At 35.2% G+C, this 25,513-nt stretch overlaps 2 protein-coding genes across 7 annotated transcripts; one reads left to right on the top strand and one right to left on the bottom strand.

The window, feature by feature from the left end:
• The first annotated feature begins 386 nt into the window (after positions 1-386).
• Positions 387-2,290, top strand: LOC114758500 (leucine-rich repeat protein 1). 2 transcript variants are annotated; one of them, XM_028947553.1, is made up of 7 exons: positions 387-541; positions 628-760; positions 873-944; positions 1,049-1,192; positions 1,303-1,374; positions 1,456-1,527; positions 1,972-2,290. In XM_028947553.1, exons 1-7 carry the CDS (start codon positions 454-456, stop codon positions 2,048-2,050), a joined length of 660 nt encoding a protein of 219 aa, XP_028803386.1. In that variant the 5' UTR covers positions 387-453; the 3' UTR covers positions 2,051-2,290. The 2 variants fall into 2 exon arrangements, with proteins under 2 accessions (XP_028803386.1, XP_028803392.1); XM_028947559.1 differs by lacking the exon at positions 1,972-2,290 and adding an exon at positions 1,638-1,955.
• Positions 2,291-3,729: 1,439 nt separating this feature from the next.
• Positions 3,730-10,486, bottom strand: LOC114758447 (uncharacterized protein At2g33490). 5 transcript variants are annotated; one of them, XM_028947491.1, is made up of 10 exons: positions 10,201-10,486; positions 9,677-9,749; positions 9,430-9,504; positions 8,772-8,833; positions 8,610-8,678; positions 7,561-7,589; positions 7,275-7,485; positions 6,944-7,186; positions 5,176-6,181; positions 3,730-4,129 (listed from the first exon to the last, which is right to left on the bottom strand). In XM_028947491.1, exons 1-9 carry the CDS (start codon positions 10,327-10,329, stop codon positions 5,183-5,185), a joined length of 1,890 nt encoding a protein of 629 aa, XP_028803324.1. In that variant the 5' UTR covers positions 10,330-10,486; the 3' UTR covers positions 3,730-4,129; positions 5,176-5,182. The 5 variants fall into 5 exon arrangements, with proteins under 5 accessions (XP_028803324.1, XP_028803316.1, XP_028803346.1 ...); XM_028947483.1 differs by having other exon boundaries at positions 3,730-4,113; XM_028947513.1 differs by having other exon boundaries at positions 3,730-4,113; positions 7,275-7,482; positions 10,201-10,485.
• Positions 10,487-25,513: the final 15,027 nt, after the last annotated feature.

Raw genomic sequence — 25,513 nt, 5'->3', positions numbered from 1 at the left:
AAACATTTCAAAATTCTATTTCAGTACGAGGGACTCATTTGGGATTTTGGGGACCTTCCCTGAAATATAAAAGGCTACAATTAAAGATTGAAGTGCTGCACAATACAAATGTCCGCCCCCCCGGGGGGGGGGAGAGGATTGATTGCCTATTTATTTATTTTAAATCAAACCATTAGTCTGGTTAAAGGGGGTGTTGAAAGTAACGAATTATTTAAAGGGGAAAGGAAAATAAGAAAGACAATAACGTTTAGAGAGAAGATTAAAATATTTTAGTGGAAACAAAAATACACCAAAAGAAAGAAGAGCTAAAGAACAAGTTCGCACTCTCCACCCTACATTTATGGGCTCTATAAATTTAGCAATAATACCGAATCTTGGAAGGCACAATCTTGTGAGAGGACAATTATCAACACAAACTAACTGTAAGGCGCATCTTGAGTTTGAGTCTCTCTAATGGAGTTTTGGTCTCTCCTCGTTTATGTTCTTACCATTCTCCTTCTCCTCCCACACCCCTTTGCTCCTGCAAACGCGAATATGGAAGGTAAACGATCTCTCTCTCTCCCCCCTTCCCCCCCTCCCCCCTGGCTTTTTGTTGTTAAAAGTGTTATGTTGTCGAGAACAAAACAGGGGATGCTCTGTACGCCTTCAGAAGAGCTGTACACGATCCAAACAACGTTCTAGAGAGTTGGGATCCCAATCTGGTGGATCCCTGTACCTGGTTTCATGTTACCTGTGATGATGACAAGCGAGTTACACGCCTGTAAGTTTTAAAATCTCTCCCTCTCTTCCCCACTTTGAAGAAGGAAAGAATAATATAAATGGGTGAATAGATTTTTTAATTTTGTGTTGTGGTGGGGTGTGATTTAATGCAGAGACTTGGGGCATGCAAAATTGTCTGGCCACTTGGTTGCAGAGCTTGGGAAGTTGGAACGCCTTCGGTATCTGTAAGTATTAACCAGAATCACGGAACTTTTTTTTTGGTCTAATGATGATGAAGATGATGATGATTATGTGTGTGTTTGTGTTTTTTTGTTTTTGATTGTTGCAGAGAATTGTACATGAATAACTTGGAGGGTCCCATACCAAAGGAACTTGGAGGGCTCAAGAGTCTTGTAAGCTTGGATCTTTATTGCAATAACCTAACTGGGAAAATCCCTCCGAGTCTCTCCAAGCTCTCCAATCTCAGATTCTTGTATGTGTTGGGTTGCTGTACCAACTTAATCATGCTTTATTTTGACCACATCCAACTAGTAATCAGTTGAAAATCTTTTCTTTTTGGTTTTTACTATTACTATTACGTAGGCGACTGAACAGCAACAAGCTGAGCGGAAGAATACCAAGAGAGCTTACCAAACTGGCAAGCCTTAAGATCTTGTGAGTTTCTCTTCTCATTCAGCTCTCAGTTTTTCAGTAATCACAGTTCCTCACTGATTTCTTATTCTCTCCGTTCTGCAGAGACCTCTCAAACAATGATTTGTGTGGCACCTTCCCAACTTCTGGCTCTTTTTCCAAGTTCTCCGAAGAAAGGTGAGTCCAAACTCTACGGAAATTTATAAAGTTCCTTAAACTTTTATGTATGTGCATGTAAATTTCTTACGATTGGTTTTGTTGATTGCTTGTCCACGCACGGCTTGAAGTTTTGAAGATTATTTGTATATAATTCAGAGGTTGACATACAAACAAAGTTTGTGAGGATTATGTAATTATTTGCACATGTAATTGATAGTTGTGGGGTTGCCTGTCAAAGAAGTTTATTATTGAATGTTAAATGTCAAGAAAGTTAATTATTTGTACATATCTTAAAGTTAAGAGGAGTTCTATTATGTAATTTAGACTAAAATTTATGATTATGTTATTTGAATATAATAGATTTAATGCCTTTTAAATAATCAGCCGAGTTAATATTAATATTTATTTTGTAGAGATCAGTTTATAATTTTATGTGTTAATAAAAGTTGCATGAAAATGCAGTTTCAACAACAACCCGAGACTGGAAGGACCAGAATTGATGGGATTCGTCAGATATGACATTGGAGGAAGCTGCAATTAATGGATTAACTGATAACATAATATAATATAACCACACCCTTTTTTTTTTTTTTCCTGTTTTTAGTGTAAAGGAAATGCCTCATTCCCTTATATCCTTTTTCTATATAATATTAATATTAACATAAGTAGTCACTTGCTTCGATCAATCCCTATACGAACATGCAAGTGCCTTTGCATGTTGACTTGAAAAAGATTCCATCTTAGTGTTGGAATGTTTAATCCTCACATAGCTTCTCAATCATCTATTATTCTTTCTTATAGGGGCACAGCTTGCATGCCTCGTCAATTTGTTCTTCGTCAAAATATTAAATACTACCTGTAGTGCATGGTATGAAAACTAATTGGAGATTAGATTTAGTTCTAATTCATTATGCCTCTTGAATTTATAATATGTTTTCTAAAATATCCGTATTGTTTGTAAAAAAATCCTAATCAAAAAATAATTTTAACGCACATAATTAAAAAATAATTTAAAAAAATCAACACATATTTATAATATAATTTTTATATTAAGAACCAGGTAGTAACATTAACGCTAGATGGCATTGATATAGACACATTAAATTATATAGATTTCTCCTACAGCATCAACCACCTAATACTAAAAAAGGCATGTAGTAGATGGCAGACATGGTACTAATAACATATCTGAAATATTTGATATTATTTTTTATTTTTGCCTTTATCAATTATTGATTCGTGTTAATGTTTACTTTCTCCATAAATAAGTATCGTTTGAAAAAATATATGATATTTTTACATAATTATTGCCTTAAACCTTTCAACCTTTTAAATTTACATAATTCAGTTATTTGTATCTTATAAAAAAAAATAGAGGAAGTGTCAAATATAAACAAAAATTAGTGATTCAAACTTTCTTAATATGACAAAAGAAATCGCTCATCTAACCATGTTTAGGACATCGAAATATAAAGACCACATCTACATTCAAGACAAATAAGCAGTTTTACATGAATGAAAATCTTTGCAAAGTCCAATTCAGGCGCTGTAGTTTCTATGCTAAAAGAAACTTCAGTTCCGTCTTTTTTTAAAAGGTCAAGATGGATCCAACATCTTACATTATTTTTTTTTGAAGACATCTAATACACTGAAATATTTTTTTAAATACATCTAGTATCCTGCCACCTTGAAATATTTTTTCAAATGTGTTCAGTACGGTCAAGTACTTTTAATATATCTAGTATTCTGAAATATTTTTTTAGGTGCATCTAGCACCTAAAAATATTTTTTGGTACATTTAATACCAAAACAAAAAAAACAAAAAACAAAAACTTCAGGATGTTAGATACATCTCAAAAATATTTTGAAATACTAGATACATCATAAAATATTTCAAGATATTGGATACATATAAGAAAATAGTTTTAAATGATGGATATATCTTAACCTAATTTTTAAAAAAAAAATTATTCAACTAAATCCTGAAAACCAAATTGGATAATGGCAAGCCTTGCTTACAGGACGACGCTCCCAAGAACGAAAAAGGAAAGGAAAAAAGTAGCAATGGAAATGGGAAACCAAAGCCTAACTGGAGATACTTGTTTGTTTCTTCTTGCGTGTAAAAGTAGTAGTTTGTACTGTTTGCCTGCTTCGGCTGTATAGCAATGCTTTACTTTGATTTTGGCAGTACCAATATTTCTGAGTTGAGACGCCAAAAAAAAATTGTACCATCCACTTTACATTAAAAAAAAAAAAAGCTAGGCAACATAGTTCACCTTAATCAAGATCTCTGTCACATCTGAATTGATTTTTTCCTAGAATAACCAGATAAAAAGGTTACAATGAAATTGCAGACTGAAAGCCACTAGAGATTAATTTTGATTGAATATTGGATTAAGGAAATAATACACAATTCAACAATGCAAGCATGCTACCCATGGGCATTTATTTCCACCAGTGAAAGGGAGGCCGAGCAAAAATGACGACGTACATGAATATTTACAGATTTCCAATTGCACAAAACTACCGAGGAACAAAACTTGACCCTAAGCTTTATTTGCCTGGTCTTAAACAGGGCTATCTTCGTACGCGAGTGGAATTAATCTGCACAAGTCATTGCCTGTTTTAATGAGTAATATTATATTAATTAATAATTCAAACAGACAATCCCAAGAAATAGAAAGTAAAGACAAAATCCATATTTCAAACTCGAAAAGTATAGCAACTAGTAAATGTATGAACCCAGAGCGATCATGAAGCATCCTAACGTTGGATGAACATACAATAGTCACATGATGGCTTATATACAGTGGCAAGCACAATTTCTATTACCAATAATCTCTCTGACATTTTCTGGTGTCTATTAACCATCATGTCATTCCTGAATTACAAATTCTACTGCTGAAAAGAAAAAAGAGGATGCTGCAATTAGTGCGTGTTCTGGAGTTTTGTGAACGTAATTTTCAATAAAAATGATTTGTAATCTGAAGACGTGAGCGAGCTCCAATGTCCACGATTCACATTGGGAAATTTTTTATCTAAAAAGTGGATTTTTGCCATCAATAAAGTTCATCAAACGCATAAGCAGTCCCCCCTTTTTACTTTGGTGGGGGCAGGGTTTGGAGGACAAATGTGGTTCAGGAGGAAGGTCCATGCCAAACAAAACAAGTCGATCTGCAAAGCACGTTTTGGTGCCCAGAGGGCTTTTTCAGCCAAACACACTCTTAACTAAAATGTGAATAATCAAATGAAGTATGTGAAATGCATATCAACTGTGTTTCCACTTGTATTACCAAAAATTGCAAACGACACAGCCATACGAAGTCCTATTATAAGTTTTGCTATCAACACATGCACGGTTAGAGCAATTTGCGTTGAAACAGATCAATAATTTATCCCACCACTTTTCTTTATTTTTTTCTTTTTTCCCAAGTCCCCTACCACAATCAGACACGTGAAATAATGAAATTCGAGGACTAGGTATTAGCCCTTATCTCTGTTTTATTCCACACAAAATCAACTTCCAACAGCTGCAGCAGTTTTATATATATATATATATATATATTCCTTCCACATTGTCTAGATTTCATAATTTATATTTCTAAAATATTCTAGGAAAACAAAAAGATAGAGACCTCAAAAAAAAAATCCAAGGTTAAAAATTACCTCCAATCTAGACAGCCTGAGCAACAGTGTCAGAACCCTCAGAAGACAGTTGACTGCTTGTTGTTAACGCTACTGGCGGAGGAGATGCCAGATCCTCCGACACAGATGACCTATTAGGGGATTCCAGTGGCCTCGGATCACGTAATGCTTCAGCCCTTGCACCACTAGAAGGTATGGAAAAGCTACGAGCCATGGCCTGAGGAGGTGTTGGCAAAGGAGATGCAGCATTTTTATTTGATGTAACCAATTTATTTGCAGCAGAAAGCTTTGGACCTCTGGACACAAGTGGACCTGAATGACCCACCAAACCTACGAGTCTTGAGGAATTGGATGAAAAACCAGCGGGGGGCCTTGGAAGCTCATGAAGCTCGCTTATTTTAGGTGAAGAAGTAAAAGTAGGAGAAGCACTAGGAGATATTTTTGGAGACGATGATGAAGCCTGTGCTGTTGGAGTCTGCAAAAGAGGTCCAGAAAACAATCGAACAGATTCTACAGAAGCACGCTTAGTGGGCCATGGTTTACCAGCCAATGGACCAGAAAAGGCTTGTCTTTTAATCTTCTTAGAGTGAACATGAAAAGGATCATGAGTTGAGGATAAAAGGCCATCAACGAAAGAAGGTGGCATTCTTGTGGAGGCTATATTGCTGTTACTTTCCTTGAGCACAGATTGTGCATTTGTAATAGTAGAACCAGGAAATTTCTCATCCCCTAAATTTTCTCCATATTTCTTTTGTTCCAGCGGGGATGAATGCCACAAATTCTTTGTAGGCTCATTTAAATTTATATGCATTCCAGAAGGTGATAGATTACTTGATCCAGAAGAGACAGAACTCTTAGCGTTAACTGGTGTAGGTAGCACATATGAACTGAACTTCCTTGATAAAGACGGTCGCATCTGTCTTAGTTTTTCAGTGAAGTCAGGTTTGTCAATGAAAAGTGGGGCAGATTGGCTCTCTGTCCTAAACCTAAAGGAAACTGAATTCCTGCTAAGCATGTCTAACTTTTCCTGCAAAGAAGTACATACATTCAATGTGCATACTCATAAATATGCGCGCGTGTGTGTGTGTTAATAGGAGACTAGATACATCATGTTTCCAAAGGCTTTAAAAACCTTTCGGCTCATGATATGTATATGATATCAACTCATGAAATATTTCCAGTCATGTAAGTAACTTTTTCTTTTCTCTTTTACCATAAAAATTGCTATTTTGTACCTTGAGGAAATCAAGTTTTATCAGAAAGAACTAAAGAGAACTATATGAAGCAACTTGCTAAACGTGATTAAATTAAGCAAAACAAATTTATAGATTTGAAGTTGAGATTCAACGTACATCTAAAATATATATGGTGAAGTCCACAATCTTTCCCAAAAAGAAAGCTCTTTAAAATGATAATAATAGCATTCTGGTGCACTGACCAGAAAATTGAATATCCTAAGGTTTTCCTTAGAGGTGCTTTCTCAAATTTCCCATCCAGCAATCCCGCAAAGTATTTAACCATGCACATAATGTAATAGGCCATTTTCAAACAAATTTAGGATGCAAAATTCCTATATATAAAACTGCAACTTTTCTGTCCACAGCTTTCATTTTATGTATGTTCTCTTTAGCATATGATAACATCTTAACCCCTAGTGTGTTATAAATCTCCAGCCTAATCATATCAACAAGTTTCTTTTGAGCTAGTTACTTGATCTTCATTAGATGTCCTTCACTGAAAATCTTAGACGGAGAAGGAAGAGTTAAGAATACTGCAATTTGTTGGTTACCTCCTTTGAGTTTTGTAGTGTAGAAACATCTTGGTCTTGCCCATTTTGCCCATAATCCAAGCTCAACTCCCCATCATCATTCTCATCATAACTTTCATCATCATATTCTCCATCATCACCGTCGTCTCCATCATCATCTTCAAGACCACTAAAGGGGTAATCAATGTGCTGCTGTTCAGTTACTGATTTTACATGTGGCTCCACTGTTTCAAGAGACTGAAGTGCTTTCTTAAAGAAATGCAACTGTTTTTGGGCATAAAATAGAACACAGAAAATCAATATGACATGTACAATTCTCAGTTCACAAGAAGAAAGGATAAGAATGCAAAACCTGAGCAGCATGGTGACGTGCCGCCTGTGTGAGAAGACTCCGTGATTGTCCTTGTTTCAAAGATTTCAACCGAAAAACAAATAATGTTGCCTCCTCATCATATTCATCATGAGCAGTTTGCAACTGATGCAAGGTAAAACCTTCTGCCTTCCCAGCTCTAGACTTGCCTCTTTCTTTGTATCTTGTAATCATATGCTCATAGACATCTCTGCTGATCATTTACCCAAAATGATTAGACATACATCAGATTCAAGGACACGCCTAAATTCAATATATCATTTCATACCTTTTTTCATCACATTGTCGCTTCATCTCCTGTTTCAACAAGAGGAGAAATGTTATTGACTAAATTAAGTCCCACAGATAGAATTCATAATCAACAATGCAACACACGGTTAATGCAGCCACAATTATCACATCACCGAACTTCGTGAATGAAAATTTGAGCATTAAAGTAAATATATTTTTTGATCATGGCAATAACAAAGTTGCAAATTCAAACAGCATTGACATGTTAATACACGCATCTCAAATGGGCCAAAAACCATAATGAATAACAACAACAACATGCTATTTCTTGTTTTTAGAAAAATCAATGAAAAATCTCCATTTGAAAATTTTATTAGCAAGAAAGACCTTATGTGATTTTATACTCCGCCAGATTTCATATACAGAAAATACTAGCACTTTTCCAACATGCAATCAGAAGATGTTAGAAGCATTTTACTTTTGTCAATTTTACCAAGGCGCTACCACAATTGTTTTGCATGAACCCATTAACCCCATAGAGCAAACTGATGAGTAAACTAATATACTAAGGCAGAAAGATGACAATTGAGGGTTGCCCTGGACTACCTCCTTCTTCAGGAAACACCCCAGATGTGCAACATCGGGATTCAGAAGTCCACATAACATCCGGAGGGGCTTAAGTTTAATGAAATATTATGAAAGACATATTTTAGTTTATAGAAGATTAAATATATATCTGTTAATACCCCTTTACAAAAGTGAGCTTCCAGTTTCTATATTGATATATAAGAAGCTCAAAGATAGTTTCTTGTCTGATTAGGATGTGCAACCCTCTGGTCAAACTTCTAATTTTATGGAACTTTATTTGTCTCCCACTAATAAGTAAAACTGTTTCAAAACCTTAACACTAAGCATTACATTTAACTGAGCGAGAATAATAAAAAGGGTCAAATAACGGATAAAAGAAATCAAAGAGATGAGAAACCACAGAAACCTGTCAAGGATGGTTAGATATATGCATTTAACATATTTACCTGCTAAAAGTTTATGCATGCCATTAATGTAAAGAAGTTCATAAGAACAAACCTCTACAGTTTGAAGTTCATTCATTAGAGACTCTGACGGAGTTGTGATTGTCTTGATTATATGACCACGCTGAAATAACCATAGCAAAACATTTTAAAACAGATAAAAAAAAAAAAAAAAAAACCTACTTTTTCCATTTTACATATGCAACCCAAGACTCACATAGTTATCAACAAGCTTCTGCAGCTTAAATTGCAATTTCCCCAGCATGAGCAGAACTCTACCTGCATAAATATTTATACTGCATCATTGGAGAATCTACCACTCTGAATAATTTGCAAAACAAAAAACAACTACATTTTCTACACGTTTGAAAAATAAATCTCACATGTTGGCACATCAATTTTACAGTATTCACACAAAACAGCAATATTTAGATAAGTATCAGCCACCCTAGGAAGCTTAAGTGGCAATATTTTGCTTCTCTTAATTTTCTTTTTTAAAACAAAGATATTTAGAGATGAAATACCAACTACAGTTAGAGTTCAAACTAAGATGATTTGTGTTCTATATTTTCAAGGACTACGCAAAAAATCAAATAATGGACCAGACATCCTTGCTTTTAATATTTGCCATAGCCGTGATTCACATATCGGTCAAAAAGTAGCATCTGTCTAGATAGCAATTTATAAAACCAGAGTTAAAGCCAAAGAACTAAATAAGACAAAGATACCAAAATAAAATTTTTCTTCTTTTTGCCCAGCAAGACAATACCTATCTCCTAAATCGCCTTTTTTTTCTTTTTTTGGTTGGGGGGGGGGGTGTTATTCTTTGATAAAGAAACCATGATGCAATCTTAGACAAGTATCAATGACTGTACCACTTTCTTCATCATCATTCAATGCAGTTTTCTGGAGAAGACAAGAACCCATTTCCCGCAGGGACTCTGAGAATTCTGCAAAAAGAGGAAATCATGTGAAATTGTTTGGAAAAGAGACAATAGTATACCAAAGATACCATTGACACAGAATTGAAGCATGGAGTCTGATGTGCATATTTTTTCAAAGCAAATCCCTGTGTTTCTTGAATTAGTAATATGCATCTTTAGCACCCAATAATTTATTTACCATAAGCACTGTTGGCTGTAGCTGCCGCCGCGGAAAGCAAGCTATCATAGCAGTCTCTCATGTCTTGCATGTCCTGAAAGAATGAAGAAACAGAACTGCTGTCTTATTTGATCAATATTGCCTAATCAATAAATTGAAGGGGTAACATGCCGCATAATTTCAAGAAGCCCAGGTAAAATTTGGTGATCGGTCAGGTTGGTGACTCAATTGCACGCTTTCTCAAGTTTTCGTTTCAAAACACACACAATTACAACAATATTACACCGACCTCATTCTTTGGTTCCTACCCTAAAACTGATTTTTCGTCATCTCTGAGATGAATTTGAAACAAATTGTACTGATTTCTGGCAGCACCTGAAATATAGAGAGTCCTAGGGGCAGAGAACATTAATAGTGAGCTGGGGTTGGCGCTAAATTCCAGAGAAGGCCATATGATGGTGAAATTGGGAATACGTGATGAACATATCGAACAAAAGGGGAATCATATCAAAAATAGAAAGGAAAAGAAAAGCACGAAAACGAGCCTGGGTAGCCTGAGCGAGCTCGTCCAACTGAGCCAAAGATTGAAAGTCCCTACGGCCCTTGGAATCATGGTGAAGATGATGATGCTTGTGAAGTCCGAGTCCTCGCAATTTCTTCAGAGAGTTCCTCATCGAGACAGAAGGAATCAAAATCCTCACTTGGTGATTTCCGTCTCTAATGAAAATTCCGTCAACGAACAAAATGGACCAAGTTGGGAACCTCCGAATGAAACCATTCCTTTCTTCAAAACCGCATTCTCTCTGGCTTCGGCATCAACGCTAAAAGAGGCAGCGACAGACCCGCCCATTTTTAATTATTGATATTTAATAGTAATATTAATTAATTAATAATGAAATTGGAATTCAACATATTCTTATTATTGGGTCAAATCAAAGCAATTCTGGCCGAAATTGAATAGTCAAAGTCAATAACACTCCTGATCCAAAAGAGAGACTTTTTATTCTTTCTTGCTTAAATTATTCATTTTTGCTGTCTATCTCCTTGGGACATTAATCAAGTCCATGTGAAGACACGGTAATCTACCTATACGGGTATAAAATAATTAGTACTCTCATCCTAAAAGTATGAATTAAATTTGTGGACAAGTCCTTTTTTTTTTTTTAATACAAGACCACTCCTTTCTTTTTCGTAAAAAAACCACTCCTATTTTAGTTTTTATAGTTTTGGTAAGTTTTGGTTTAAATCCCTATATGTTATCAATATTATAAATGTAGATGTCCATTTCTTTTTCCTCTTCAACTTCATCAAGTAACTCCTATTACTTTCACTATGAATTCCTCTTTCACTACTCTATTGCTCCTCTATCATATCTTTAATCTTATAACTTACCTCTACTGATATTCATGGGATTTACTATCCACAATCTATCATTTAAGTGTACAAATGAATAAATACAATATACTTCTCTCACTTTCTTGTCTCTGTCGCTTTCCTACTCTTCTTTCTTTGCTTACTTATTTCATAACACTATATTTTGTTTCTGTTTCATGTAAAAAAAAATATTTTGTTTTTGTTGTTTTTGCTCGTATAAGTTATGCCATAACCTTAATTTTTATAGTTTTACAAAGATTTGGATATGAGTTTGATGTTAGATTTAAGGTTTTGATGATAACAATTTAAGTATTCTGATTTATTAAGTTGATGGATCACTGATTAATCAAATGGTTAATTGATCAGTTGTCAAATAATTGCTATCTGCATTTTAGTTACTTAGCATTGAACTTGATCGATAATGTGTTAGATAAATCAAACTTTATGAGCTGATCGATCAATTGATCGATCATTAATAACATTGTTTAATATAGAAGATTGCAGCAAATTATCGATCAATTGATCGATCATTAATAACATTGTTTAATATAGAAGATTGCAGCAAATTATCAATCAATTGATCAATAATCTAGTATTTGATTAACTGTTAGAAAAACTCACAAAATCTTGGTAAAGATATAGGGGTCAGATAATCGATTATCAACACCTTCATAGCACATATCTCATCAAGTATCATTTGAGCTATGTTCAGATTGTTACTGGCAGTCTCACCCAAGAAGGGGGTGAATTGAGTGAGTTATAAAAATTTTATGAATTAAAAAGAGTAAGCTAAACAGAAACATAGAGCGTAAGTTAGAGCGATTTCACTGTAGAGAGTAGACACAGAATTTATACTGGTTCGATCTCAACCACTTGACCTACGTCCAGTCCTCAAAACACCTCTGAGTATTTCATTAAGTTCCAAGATTAATCGGGCTCTTGGTGCCATAGTACAGCAATTGATTCGCTCAATCACTCCCCCTTACTACCCCGTAAGGTTAGACCCACTCAAGAGTCCACACTCTTAAGTTTCACTCAGAAAGTAATTAAAGATGATATGTAAAACTCTCTCACAGAGTAAATGGATGAGAAACACTAAAGCCCAGTATAAACAAGAACAGAGTATTGAATGCAACAGTAAGTTATTTGCAGAAGGCAGCTCGCGTATTCAATTATGTGCATTCAATGCTTCTTCGTGCCTTTTATAGTTGAGGAAATTTAATAACTGTTAGACAGAAGAGTTTCTAACCGTTGAGAGTTCGATTGCGTGTTTTCCTAGTTGCAACGGTATTCGCCATTTAATGCTTATGAAATGGTAGGTTATAGACTACTGTATAACCGTTGGGATAACCGTTGAGTTTTGTTCGTAATCTGTAACAATACTTCAATCTAATAAGTTTTTCCTTCAGAATGAAATTTAGGAAGATACCTAATAAAATGATAGTAATATTCTTATGATAGGATAGAAGCAAATCAATCAAACATTAGATCCAATATAATTATAAACTGAACAACCTTGATCGAAGACATGTTCGATAACTTGTTTATCAATTTTGTTATCGATTGATAAAGATGAAAGATTTTGAGACAGATAACTATATTTATCGATCATGTTATGGATTAACAAATGATCAATTCAGTGATCGATAAATGGATAGATTAACTTTGGAAAGAATATGCAAAAAGAAATAGCTAAAGGTCATGTATGATTTTGAAACTCTTAAAATAGAGTATTAAGATAATCATTAAGGCTGAGAAAAGCTCGAAGAGAAATATTCAGAATGTTCTTAAATCGCACTGTTGCTTCTGTTATGAAAAGAGCTGGATTATTGATCAAGTAAGTGATCAGAAAATATTTGATCGGTCAATTTATCGATAAAGGTAAGTAAGAGAGAATTTGATTTTCAAAGTATATTGATTGAATAATTTATCGATAAATGGATGACAGAAAAGTTGATTGATAAAACGCAGTTTGACAAGGATTTCCATAAAGAGCATAAATCTTAAAATGATCGAGTAAGTAATCGATGAGAGACTTATCGATCAAGTGATCGATAATGATGTAGTGGAGAAGTTCAGTTCAAAATCCCGGAAGCAAGTTTGATTGATCATGTTATGTGAAAACAGAATATTCAGTGGATTGGATGATCGATCATTTTATCGATAAATTGATGATCGATCAAGTGATCGAATAAAGACTTAGATAATTGCAATCAGTGAAAAGGGGCTGATTGATCATTTGATCGATAAATTGTTGATCGATCAATTTATCGATAAATTAAATTAAACTTAGAAAAAATATTGATAAGCAAGTGAAATATTATGCAATGACAAAATAGGTTATTGATAAAGTTATTATCGTTAACGTGATCAATAAATGGTGATTAAACAAAATACAACAAGAATGGGAAGTTTTACCATTTATCTGTCATCTCATCGATAACTCATTTATCGATCAACTCATCGATAAGCATTTACCAAAACTCGTATCCCATTATCTGTCAGTTGTTTGATCACTAGATTATCAATTAATTGATCAATAATTTTCTGCAAACTTCTATACAAAACAATGTTAACGATGATCGATCAATTGATCAATCAACACATACAAATTGATTTATCTATCAATTTATCGATTAATATTTCTGCTAAGTTATTGGTTTACATAGGAACTTTATCTATCAAGTGATCGATAAATCCTTGATCGATCAGGTGATCGATCAATTTACTAAAACATAGATTCCTTAATTTGTTATCATCAAAAAAAATCTAACATTCTCCCCCTTTTTGATGATGACAAAACACAGGTGTAAATTAATCATATATCATTAGTTAACAGGGTAACTCTAATCACAAAATCAGTAAAATTTGTGACAAGATAAGAAAACTGACAGAAATGCACTACTAATAATAGATAATAAGTAAATAACGCAATTTGGATACCAGAATTCAGATTACATAACAGAGGTACATGAATCATAACATAGCAGAAAGCATAAAAACATGAAGCACAAATAATAACTAAACAGATTAAAGACATGAAACACAAATAATAACTAAACAGAGACATAAAACACAAATAATAACTAAATAGATTTCTTCTCCCCCTTTTTGTCAGCATCAGAAGGTGGGGAAGGTAAGGTGATTGAGATGGTAAGAGGGGGAAGCTGAGTAAATGGAGAAATAGTTTGAGGAATGGATGGAAGTAGCAAAGAGGGAGTAGACTGAGGGACTGTGATAAGAGCTAAGGTAGCAGGAGGAGGAGTGGGAGAGGTAGAAGGTGCAGATGGTGAAAAAGAAATAGGAGAAGTGGATATAGGTGATGTAGGTGGTTCTGGTTGAGGAGGAGATGATGGGTGTGAAAGCAGGTCTTCAAAACTGAAGGAAGTGCTTGGTGCAGAGAAATTGTTGCAGAGAGGCTACCATCCCTGTTAGATCTCTAATTTCCCTTTTAACATGATCAAACCTCTGTCAGACTTCCTTTTCCAAAACTACCATGGCTTGGCGATGAAGATCCAAAATTTTGGAAAGGCCATCAAATTTCTTGTCTGATAGTTCCCCATAGTCCTTGGTCGTGGCATATAATCTTTTCTCAAACTCTTGTAGCTCAGTTTGGAAAATATTTCAAATAGACCTGCCATAAAATGAGGGACCTGAGGTTTGAGAGGGCTCTGCAGAGGATTCAATTTCATCTTAGCCCTTTGAAGCACTTGTCATTGACTGTTTTCCTCTCTCCTTTCTTGCCAATTTCTGGGAAGATCAAAAGGGCACAGGAATCTTCATCTTGTTGAGCTGGCTAATTCCAAATGTAGGAACTTTTACTTTAACTTCCCCTGGGTTGAATGGTGCAATGTTGTGTGCTTGGAGGAAGTATGTTACCAGTTGAGGATAGGGGATGGGGGTGGATTTGGATTTATTGAGGGTAAAATCCTTCATCTTACTATAGATCACGGCCCCAATATTAATCTTCTCTCTACTGATTATCCTAGCTAACAGTAGGTAGTCATCCTGATTTAGGTGTGAGAAACTGCCAGATTTATTTACCATGCTCCTCGAATAAATATAGTGGATTATTCTATAATAATCACATATTTGTTTCGGTGGGAAGTTCAGCTCTCCTGGGTAACTATCACTTTGTATCAAAACCTTATACGCTTTTATATCATTCATATCCCCTCCTCTGATTCTGGATTTCCTAGGAGCTCATTGATCTTGGCAGAAGTGAGGGTAATGGTTCTGCCTCTGAGTTGTGTTGTGAGATAATTATTCACTAAATTATCCTCGTCATCATACTCTTCTATAGAGTCCATATTGCAATAAAATCTTTTGACCATCTCAGGGCAGTATTCACCACCAATACTCAACTAGTTAAAATAGTATGCCAGAGGGTTACTAAAGCCTAACTTAATTTTCTCATTCCTTTTCAGACTGTCCAAATCTACTGAGACCACAAGACAAAACTTTCTATTTGCGAAATTAGCTTTGAATTTTAATAAGCTCACATCTTGATCTAAGTTTCCAATCAATAACTCAGATGCTTCAGAATGTATACCTTGGCTAGAAGATTGTTGAGGCACACTCTCATCCGTTCTCTGTTTCTTGTGTTGTGGTTGTTTAGGTATAAGAGCTCATAATGCAGCCTCCACAGCTTTCTGAACTGAAGCTTCATCATCAAATTCTATTTTTGAATCTTCAGTCACAGCTGTTAATTTTGACTTTGAGTGTGGAGACCGTCTCTATGGTGTAGGTTGCCCAACTCCTTCGACTTGGCCCTCTCTTATTTTCAGTACCCCCTTTTTCTTCGAAGGTTCTTGCCTTACTTTGGGTCTATATTTTTTCTTCGTTCCAGGAGTGGTAGTATCTCTGGATTGGGCTTGCTTTTCTGTGTTTTCTTCTCGGTCACTTCCAAGCTGTTTGACTCTCACCATTTCTTGTTGTACTAAAGGATTCTGAGGAATTGATCAGTGAAAAGAGTGTTTGAAGGGTGCGATGGAGAACGAGGAAGCTTAAGGAGTGATTTCGAGTGGAAAGGGAACAACAATTCAATAAAATAGTGAGTTTTGGACCGTTGCGTAGGAATAGGGAAATGGTTTATCGAGTTAGGGCTACGATAACTAACAGGGTTTTTTTTTTCAAAAAATGAACATTATAAACACTAAATTTATCAATCAAGTTATTGATCAATGAGTGATCGATCACGTGTTTGATAAATAATAAGAACATAGAGGAATACTGAAGGAATTTATCTATCAAGTTATCAAGTAATGAATCATCGATCATGTTATCGATAAATATTAAATAAAAGTACGTACCTGGCTTGCTTTATCGATCATTTAATCGATTAACAATTTATCAATCAGTTTTTTGATAATTCTTACCCATTTGTTGGACTTGATTGTGATTTTATGCTGCTGTTGATCGATGTGTTGATCGATAATTGAGTGATCGATCAGCTTATCAATAATATTCCTTCCATCTTCTTTCTTTTGCTTCATATACCTCATTTATCGATTAGTTGATCGATAAATCAACCCTTCTTTACAGCACGATTATCAATGTCTTTATCGATCATTCCATACTCTGTTTACCTTTGTTTTTCTTTGATGAAATAGAGCTTTCTGCAAAACAAATTTCTATACACTTCGATGCTTAAGTTAGTCTTTTAATCATCAAAACCTTAAATCTAAAGACTCAAATTAGAGAGATAATGAGAAATTTCTTAAGCTTATTGGGATTTACCATTTCCAAATCTCTTCTGAAGTAATTAAACTTCTGTTGGTCAAGGCTAGGGGCTTCGTAAAAGTGTCTGTTATTTGATATTTAGTGGGGATGAATTCTACTTTTACATCTTTCTTTTAAACATGGTCCCGAATAAAATGATGTTTGACATCAATGTGCTTGGTTCAGGCATGGTGAACTAGATTCTTGGACAGACTTATTGTGCTCGTGTTGTCACACAAAATTGGAATCTCTTTCAAGTTGATTCCCAAATCTTGTAGTTGTTGTTTTAACCATAGAATCTGAGCACAACAGCTAGTAGTGGCAATGTATTCTGATTTAGTTGAGGATATTGCCACAGTATTCTGCTTTTTACTTGACCACGAGACAAGGCATCCTCTGAGGAATTGACATTATCCACTAGTACTCTTTCTGTCCCTCTTATAACCTCCATGATCAGCATCTGAGTATCCCATTAGATATTCTGTGCCTTTCTTTAGATACCAGATTCCCAAATTTTGTGTACTGACAAGATATCTGATGATTTACTTGACAGCTTCTTCGTATGATTCCTTGGGGGGCTAATCGATATCTTGCTCACATTCTTACACTGAATTGAATATCTGGTCTACTTGCCGTGAGATAGAGTAATGACCCAATCATTCCTCTATACTTGGTCAGATTCAAGTCCTTGCCCTTCTTGTTTGCATCTAGTGAAATGGTTGAGTTCATAGGAGTCTTTACACTTTTAGTATTTTCTAATCCATATTTTTTTAGTAACTCCTTGAGATACTTCATCTGGGATATGAATATGCCATTTTTCTTTTGCTTGATTTGTAATACCAGAAAAAAATTTAGTTATCCCATCATTGACATTTCGAACTCACCCTGTATTAACTTGGCAAACTCTTGACAGAGATCCTCATTAGTAGCTCTGAAAATAATGTCATCCACGTAAATTTGAACAATCAAAAGTTCCTTTCTACTTCTTTCAATGAAAAGTATAGCATCTACTTTGCCTCTTTCAAAGCCTTTTTCTATCAGGAAATTGTTAAGGCATTCGTACTACTCTCTAGGAGCTTGTTTTAAACCATATAAAGCCTTTTTCAGTTTGTAAATGTGATCAGGAAAGTTTGAATCTTTGAAACCAAGAGGTTATTCGATAAAAACTTCTTCTAGAATGTAACCGTTCAAAAATGCACTTTTAACATCCATTTGATATAATCTGAAATCTTTTATGCAAGCAAAGGCTAAGAGTACTCGTATTGCTTCCAATCTAGCTATTGGAGCATATGTTTCCTCATAATTAATACCTTCTTCCTAATTATAGCCTTTAGCTACTAGTCTGGCTTTATTCCTGACGATTTGTGCAAATTTATCGAGCTTATTTTTGAATACCCATTTGGTGCCTATGACTAGATGGTCATTAGGTCTGGGTACCAATTCCCAAACTTGATTTCTCTCAAATTGGTTTTGCTCTTCTTGCATTGTTACTATCCAAAATTCATCAGATAGAGCCTCGTCAATATTGGTTGGTTCAATATGTGAAATAAATGCAAAAAAACGTACTTCATTGAACACTTGTCTCCGAGTTTTGACCCCCTCATTAACTTTACCAATGACTTGTTCTAAATGATGATTCCTATTATGTCTCCAAGCTTTAGGCTGTTCGGAATTTTCTTGTGAAAGATGTTTATTTGAATCAACCTTTTTTTTTCTAAAAACTCTTCTGAAAGTTATTTGTTTGAAGATTTGCTCAAATTCAATTTTTCAAAATTCTGAACGATCTCAGCATCATCATCTAGAGGTTTTGAAATCGACTCAGTTTCAGCAAACACAACATGTATTGACTCTTCAATGGTGAACGTACGTTTGTTAAAAACTCTTTAAGCTTTGCTACAATTAGAGTAACCAAGAAATAAACCTTCATTAGCTTTAGGATTGAATTTACTAAGGTTCTCTTTGTTGTTGTTGTGAATATAGCACTTACTACCGAAGATCTTCAGATGCGCCAAATTAGGCTTTCTTCCTTTGTATAGTTCATACGGAGTTTTTCCGAGCAGTGTTCTGATATAAGCTCTGTTGGAAATGTAGTATGCCATGCTTATTACTTCGGCCCAGAACACTTGTGAAATTCCTTTCTCATTTAGCATTGCTCTTGCCATTTCTGTGAGCACTCTGTTCTTTTTTTCCACAACTCCATTTTGTTGAAGAGTTCTTTGTAACATCTAAACTTTTAGGTCTAGAAGTATCAGAAATAATCTGAATTGGATAGGCTACTAGACCCTTTTTTAGCAGAAGTCCCAAAGATGAGAAAAGAAGTCAAAGCAGTTTTAGGGATTAAACTACAAAGTAAAAGTTTTCAGAGGCTAAAGTATAATCAAGGCTAGAGGCTCCAGTAAAGTCTCAAAGGCCTAGAGAGAGAAAAGAGGCTAAATATAGGCCAAAGATTAAGTTAGAAGCCTCAAAGAGATGGTTGTATGAAGTTAAGTCCAAGTAGGGACTAAACCGTAAATTCAGAAAGTTATGACCAACAGGGGTAAAAATGGAAGAGTATACAGAGAGTTCCAAGAAAATCTCAAAAAATGGGAAATAACATTCTAAGGCTCTTCTGTGGAGAGAAAAGACGAAAATACCCCTAAGGTAGCTTAAATGGAATTTATGAGGTTATGACCGATAAAAAGTATACCATTTGAGGTAATTATTTAAAATAGCAAGAAACCTAAAAAATATATACAAAAATGACATTAAATGGTTGAAAGGTTGTACTAATTTATAAAATTAGTCTTGTAACCAAAAGGCCAGTGGATGTCTTTAATAAATTAAAAAGCCGATTATGCCGATAAAAGGATATTTTAGTAAATGAATTCTATGCAAGGCTTAAAGGAAGTGTTATGGCCTGAGAAAATTCATAGATACTCTCTAGAATTAAAAAGAATTTATGGAGCAGACAAAAAAAATTTTTAAGCTCCAGAAGGCCATAAAGAAAGTCAGAGAAACGTATGCCAAGTAAAATAAGAGGAAACTTAAGGATTAAGTTTGATCCAATGGCTAGAATCTAATCTCCCTTCTCCTCCACCACATTTTTGACACTTGGCATCTTCTAGAAGAATGAGATAAGGATGATGCAAGAAGTGAAGGGTATTGAAAGACGACGCGCAGCGGAAAACGACATAAAATTTTAAAACTTTCAACCCCTTGCCCGGATCTTCCGATCGCGTTTAAGTTAGGTAGTAAGAAGCATTACCTTCGGTGTTCGATTTCCTGGTGACTCGATGATTCGGCCGTTCAGGATGCTTCTGCTCGCCTCCTTTGTCGTTCGAAGTCGACAACTCCGGTCGGCTTCCTCTACCGGTATCCACACGAGTAGCCCTCAACCTCGAACGGCGTGCTAGCGCCTATGTCCGTCTAGGGTTTTAGAAATCCGTCCTCTCTCCTCTCTTAGGCCGTCTCTTATCTGTCAGTTCTCTCTCTCATAAACCCTAGCTCCTCATATCAAATATATAGGATGCTATATAGGTTTAATTAATAATATTTAATTTCGAAATTAACTCTAAATTAATTCCGAAATTAATACAATATCAAATATTGCCTAATCAGATAAGAGAACAATTAAATAAATATGGTTTAAATTAAATCCGTCTCACAGATTTAAGTCACTTATTTATTTAATAAAGAGATGACGGAATTTATATATTTAATTTATCCTTATAAATTAATATCTCTTATATTTATATATATATACGAATTTATATATATATATATATATACACACGTCCACCCTATTTATTCATTGAATCTGGACATATCTTAGATTCAATGAATCTGGACATCATAACTCGTGTTGGGCTATTTTGTGTGCGACCCTGTAGGCCCATATGAAGTTGGCAGTGGGCCATTAACTATAATGACTCACAAGTCGTAAGCGGTCTCTAGCAAGACATCACGACTACCCAAAACATATGAGGATCATTGAACGATGCAACCTTTCATACAACCATATCACGTCCCTTTTGTCACACGACATTTTGGTCATGGATGAGGCATGGAGAACGTCATCCTCCTATTCACGACCGTTACTTTCTCGATCCCTGAGTAGTCTGAGTATAGAAACGGAACTACCTTTCCATTATAGTATGGCCATACATTTCTCAGACTCACTCATCGAGGGGCCCAGTAATGTCTCTCTACGAATGTGAGGGACAAATTCCATCTTGACCATTCACATTCCTCCGCATGAAAAACCACTAAGCCTGAACATAGTCTTTATGATCACTCGGTCAAAAGTGACTTTTGACTAGGTCAAAGCTAAGCGTTTCTCATGTAGGAATCCATGATGATCTCAGGTCAAAGGGCATAGTGACGTGGTTTGTATATGAGAGAAGCTTATGACTTAACCCATGCAGCTCTCTCATAGCGGGTCGGTCCAACACCTTGTACTCTTACATGTGCCTATGACTTTAATTTATATCTCTATATATCTTTAAAGTCATACTGGTCTTATTTCATCTTTGCTCCCACATAGATGACCGACCAGGGACATTTAGGATAAACCATGAGTTATCCAAGGATAGTCATCACAGTAAACATGCAAATAATATGATAACTTAATTAATAAATTCATAAATTAACAATGTTCAAAACAGAATGATTGGCTCCTAGGGCACAATTTCCAACAAGAAGATGATGCAATGATGATGTAAAAGTCAACTTAAAGTTCCAAGATTGCCCCTACTCTTTCTATTAGCCACCAAGGGCATTTTAGCCCATTCAAGCCAAAGTTTTGGCTATAAATACCCCACTTTGAAAGATCATTTTGTCAACCATTTGTAGAGAGAAAACTCTACCAAAATTTAGAGAGAAAAACGTAGGGGTGAAGGCCAAGAAGAAGGAATAAGATTCAAGCTTCAAGATCAAGGTATGTGATGGTTATAGCATCTGACTTGATGCCTATTTCGAATAAGTTTTTCTTCATATCTGATTCTAAAATTTTGCATGATTAAAGTAAACTCTATAAGCTTTAAATCCATGGGTAGAACACTTCATTTGGATATGTGTATGATTTATGGTGATTTTTCAAAGTTAGGGTTTGAAATCTGGAAACAATGTTTAACCTTTGGAAAAGTGTCAAATTCCGTACAATTTTGGTACTGTTCAGCATAGAATTGGTTCCTAAAAATATTTTTACTTTAAAGAGAACTTAAGGATCTTTCAATGAGACTTGGAACCACTCAGTTTTGATTTTTATAAAATTAATTATGGATTTTTAAAATTGAGCAAAAAATTTGGAATTTCTGCGTGAATAGTACCCGCGAAGTAAAATTCACAGATTTCATCTTCTTGAATCTAAGGCCATCTAAAGTAGTCCTAATTGACTAGAAATGGATCTTAAGGATGGGAAATGATGAGATTTATGTTAGAAAAGTTAGAAAGAAAACCCTAAAAGTAAGAGAAAGGGTTGAGGTTCAAGAAACCTAGTCTTGAACTTTATGTAATCTAGTGGTTCTAATAGATTGTATGATCAATGTGACAATGTTTAGGACCTTTGGAACATCCAAGAGGATGTTTGGCAATGTTAACCGAATGCCCACATGGTTGGAAAGTCAAGGGAGTCAAAGGAAAAGTAAGAGGAAAGTTTGAGGTGCAAGGTAGTGAACTTACCTATTGTCATTGTTTGATGTTGTATGCTTGTGTGTTGCCGTGTACATGTTATTGAATGTTATTGTGATATGTTTAGCTACTGTAATTGCTATTTATGATGAGTAGACTATGTCTCCATGGCCATACATCAAGAAGTTAGCTTTGAGCATGCTAATATGTTACTAATTAACAAGAGAATAAACAAGTTACGTGCAGTGCATTAGCATCCATCTAGCATGATTAATATGGTATTGTTTGCTCCTGAGATTCCCCCAAATCTCACCCCCTCCCTAACCAACCATTTAGGTCAATCATTAATGGGCAATAATGGCATGAGAAGCAAGGAGAAGAAAGTGGAGAATTGTTCATGTTAATGAATGATATTATTATTCAATGTGTAATTCTCCTATTATGTAATTTAGGTTGTGGATGCCAATGATGTCATGTAATTAATTATAATATTTATGGCATGAATGAAAGTGTATGAGCATGAATGAGAAAGAGTAAGCCCATGTTATGTATGCCAAAGAAATAAAAAGAATTAAAGTAAAGAGATGTTAAGGGATAAAACGTAGGTCCTGGAGCGGTGGGCTTGTAGCTCCAATTTGACCTATCAAACGAATGAGTTAAGTCACAAAATTTGGCAAACTCATAGCACACATCCCAAGCTTTAAAATGAGAGATATATTACCTCAATTGGATATGTACACAAGGAGATACAAATTTTCAAATTTGAGGCATAGAATCTGGAAGTTCCAGATTTTATGAAATGAATAGTAATATTTATTGATTAAACTGTAGGAATTGGGCAAAGATAAGTCCGATTTGATATTTATCCCTTAAAGAGCATCAAAATATCTTTCTGTTCAATTTTAGAACACCTCAATATGATTTTTACGGAATTAGTTATGAATTTTTGAAGTTGGGCCTGTAACATGGAAGTTAAACAGTAAATAGTAACCCGAGTAATTATGTTGAAATTTTAAATCCATGGGCTTGTGTCATGATCTGCTAGAACCATAACGCTTGCTAATACATACTCTAAGGGGTTAAAGATAAGATGTTTCATTCTTGGTGTTGAGAAGTTGTGATCAATCCCATGCTCTTCACAATAGTCCACGAATTTGTTGTTCTCAAATTCTCCTCCATGGTCAGACCTGATTGACACAATAGAAATACCTTTATTATTTTAAACCTTTTTGGCAAAAATGATAAATGCATTGAATTTTTCATCTTTAGAAGAAAGAAATAGAGTCTAGGTGAATTTTGAATAGTCATCAACTATCACAAGAGTATATAGGTTTCCACCAAAACTTTTGACTCTTGACGGACCAACCAAACCCATATGAAGCATTTGGAGTGGCCTTTCGGTTGAGACTATCTTCTTTGATTTAAACGAGGACTTTGTTTGTTTACTCTTCTGATAGACATCGCAAATAATATCATGTTCATATTAAATTTTAGGTAAACCAATGACCAAGTCCCTTTTTGTTAATTTTGAAAGTGGATTGATGTTAACATGCACAAGTCATTTATGCCAAAGCCATCTTTCCTCCTTTTTGCTAATAAAATAATTTTCAGAAGATTTTGAATCAATTTGAATAGTATAACAATCACCGTCCCTTGGAGCTCTCAACTTTATGTTCAATTCTTCCTTCTTCAGTGGCAAGTCATCTTTGCTTATGACTAAGCATTCTTCCGAATCAAAGATCACCCACTTGTTTTTGTCAGTACTTCGACTTACACTGAGCAGGTTGTGACATAAGCCATCTACATAGTAGACATCTTCAACCTTCATTCCTTTGTCACTTCCTATTTCTTTAATTCCAGCAATTCTCCCAGATTGATTGTCACTGAAGCTCACTGTGCCTCCTTTTCTTGGCTTGAGTGATGTGAACTTCTCGGTATCACCTGTCATATGTCTGGAGCATCCACTGTTGATATACCATTTGTTTATTCTGGATGCTTTGAGACATACCTACAACAACACAATCATGTTTTAGGTACCCATATCTTCTTGGGTTCTTTTTGGTTAGTGTGGATTGTCCTAGGCACATAAGTACCTTTGGGCACCCATTTTAATGTCCTGTAAGTTTCTTTCTTCTTGTGATAACAAGAAAAGGTTGTATGACCTTTACGATTATAATAAGAACATAATGTAAATGGGTTAGAGGAGTGAACAGCACTTCTAAAGAATGTAAGATACGACCGACAACCACTTTTCTTCTTTCCTTTCCTCTTATCTTGAACAGGATCATATTCTATTCCAGTTTTATCCATTGAACATCGTTGAGCTCCCAGAATCACCTTGAGTATTTCACTACCCTTAGTGAATTTTCCAAGGTTCTTGTGAGGTCCTCAGCCTTTCTTCTATTTTGCTCACATTCCATACATACTGGAGGTGGAGTTGTGTTGTCTTTCTGCTTTGCTTGCTGTTCCACTAGAAGCTTTATTTTTTTCTTGGAGCTTACCAACTCTTTTGCAATTCTTACTAATTCTGAATGTGATGCATTGTATTCAGATTGTGATTCATCATAGGAGGGTTCAGAAGTGATTACCTCATCTGTCTCTGTATCTTCATCTTCCTAAACCACGAGACAAATGTTGGCGGTTTCTTCGTCATCGCTTTCTTCTTCTTCTAAGGAACTATCTCCCCAGATTGACGTGACAAAGGCTTTCTTCTTTTTGGAACTTTTCTTTCTTCTTTTCTTTGTCCTTCATCTTGGATAGCTGAGGACACTCTGCTTTGATGTGCCCCTACTTTTTGCATTTGAAGCAGATGATTGGTTCCTTTGGCTCATTCTGAGATGTGGATGTTTTGAGTTTTGATTGAAATCTCCTTCCAGCTTTGTTTCTATAGAATTTCTTGAACGTTCTGACAATAAGGCCCATTTCATCATCTTCCAGGTCCTCTTCGTCTTCATCTTCACTTTCTTGAGTTCTGAGAGCAATGCCTTTGCAATTCTTCTGGTTCATTTCCTTTTTGTATTTCTGCTTGCTCTCATACTCTGCCAAACTCCCAAACAGAGCTACAATAGAGCCAATTGATTCTCCCTTTATTTCCTCGATGGCTGTTACTTTTGGCTCCCATTCTTTCGTGAGACCACTTAAGACTTTTTTCACTTG

The sequence above is a fragment of the Neltuma alba genome, unplaced genomic scaffold, assembly GCF_004799145.2.
Source record: "Neltuma alba isolate B1F8T4 unplaced genomic scaffold, ASM479914v2 tig00001525_pilon, whole genome shotgun sequence".
In the NCBI taxonomy this organism is placed as follows: domain Eukaryota; kingdom Viridiplantae; phylum Streptophyta; class Magnoliopsida; order Fabales; family Fabaceae; genus Neltuma; species Neltuma alba.
Note: the sequence above shows the minus strand (reverse complement) of the source record. Positions and strands in the feature narration are given on the sequence as shown.

Coding starts and splice junctions, on each gene's coding strand:
- LOC114758500 (XM_028947553.1), top strand. CDS start 454: ATGGAGTTTTGGTCTCTCCTCGTTTATGTTCTTACCATTCTCCTTCTC. Junction 761..872: donor GACAAGCGAGTTACACGCCT/GTAAGTTTTAAA, acceptor GATTTAATGCAG/AGACTTGGGGCATGCAAAAT. Junction 1,375..1,455: donor CTGGCAAGCCTTAAGATCTT/GTGAGTTTCTCT, acceptor TCCGTTCTGCAG/AGACCTCTCAAACAATGATT.
- LOC114758447 (XM_028947491.1), bottom strand. CDS start 10,329: ATGAGGAACTCTCTGAAGAAATTGCGAGGACTCGGACTTCACAAGCAT. Junction 8,834..9,429: donor GAATGATGATGAAGAAAGTG/GTACAGTCATTG, acceptor ATATTTATGCAG/GTAGAGTTCTGCTCATGCTG. Junction 7,590..8,609: donor ATGAACTTCAAACTGTAGAG/GTTTGTTCTTAT, acceptor TTGTTGAAACAG/GAGATGAAGCGACAATGTGA.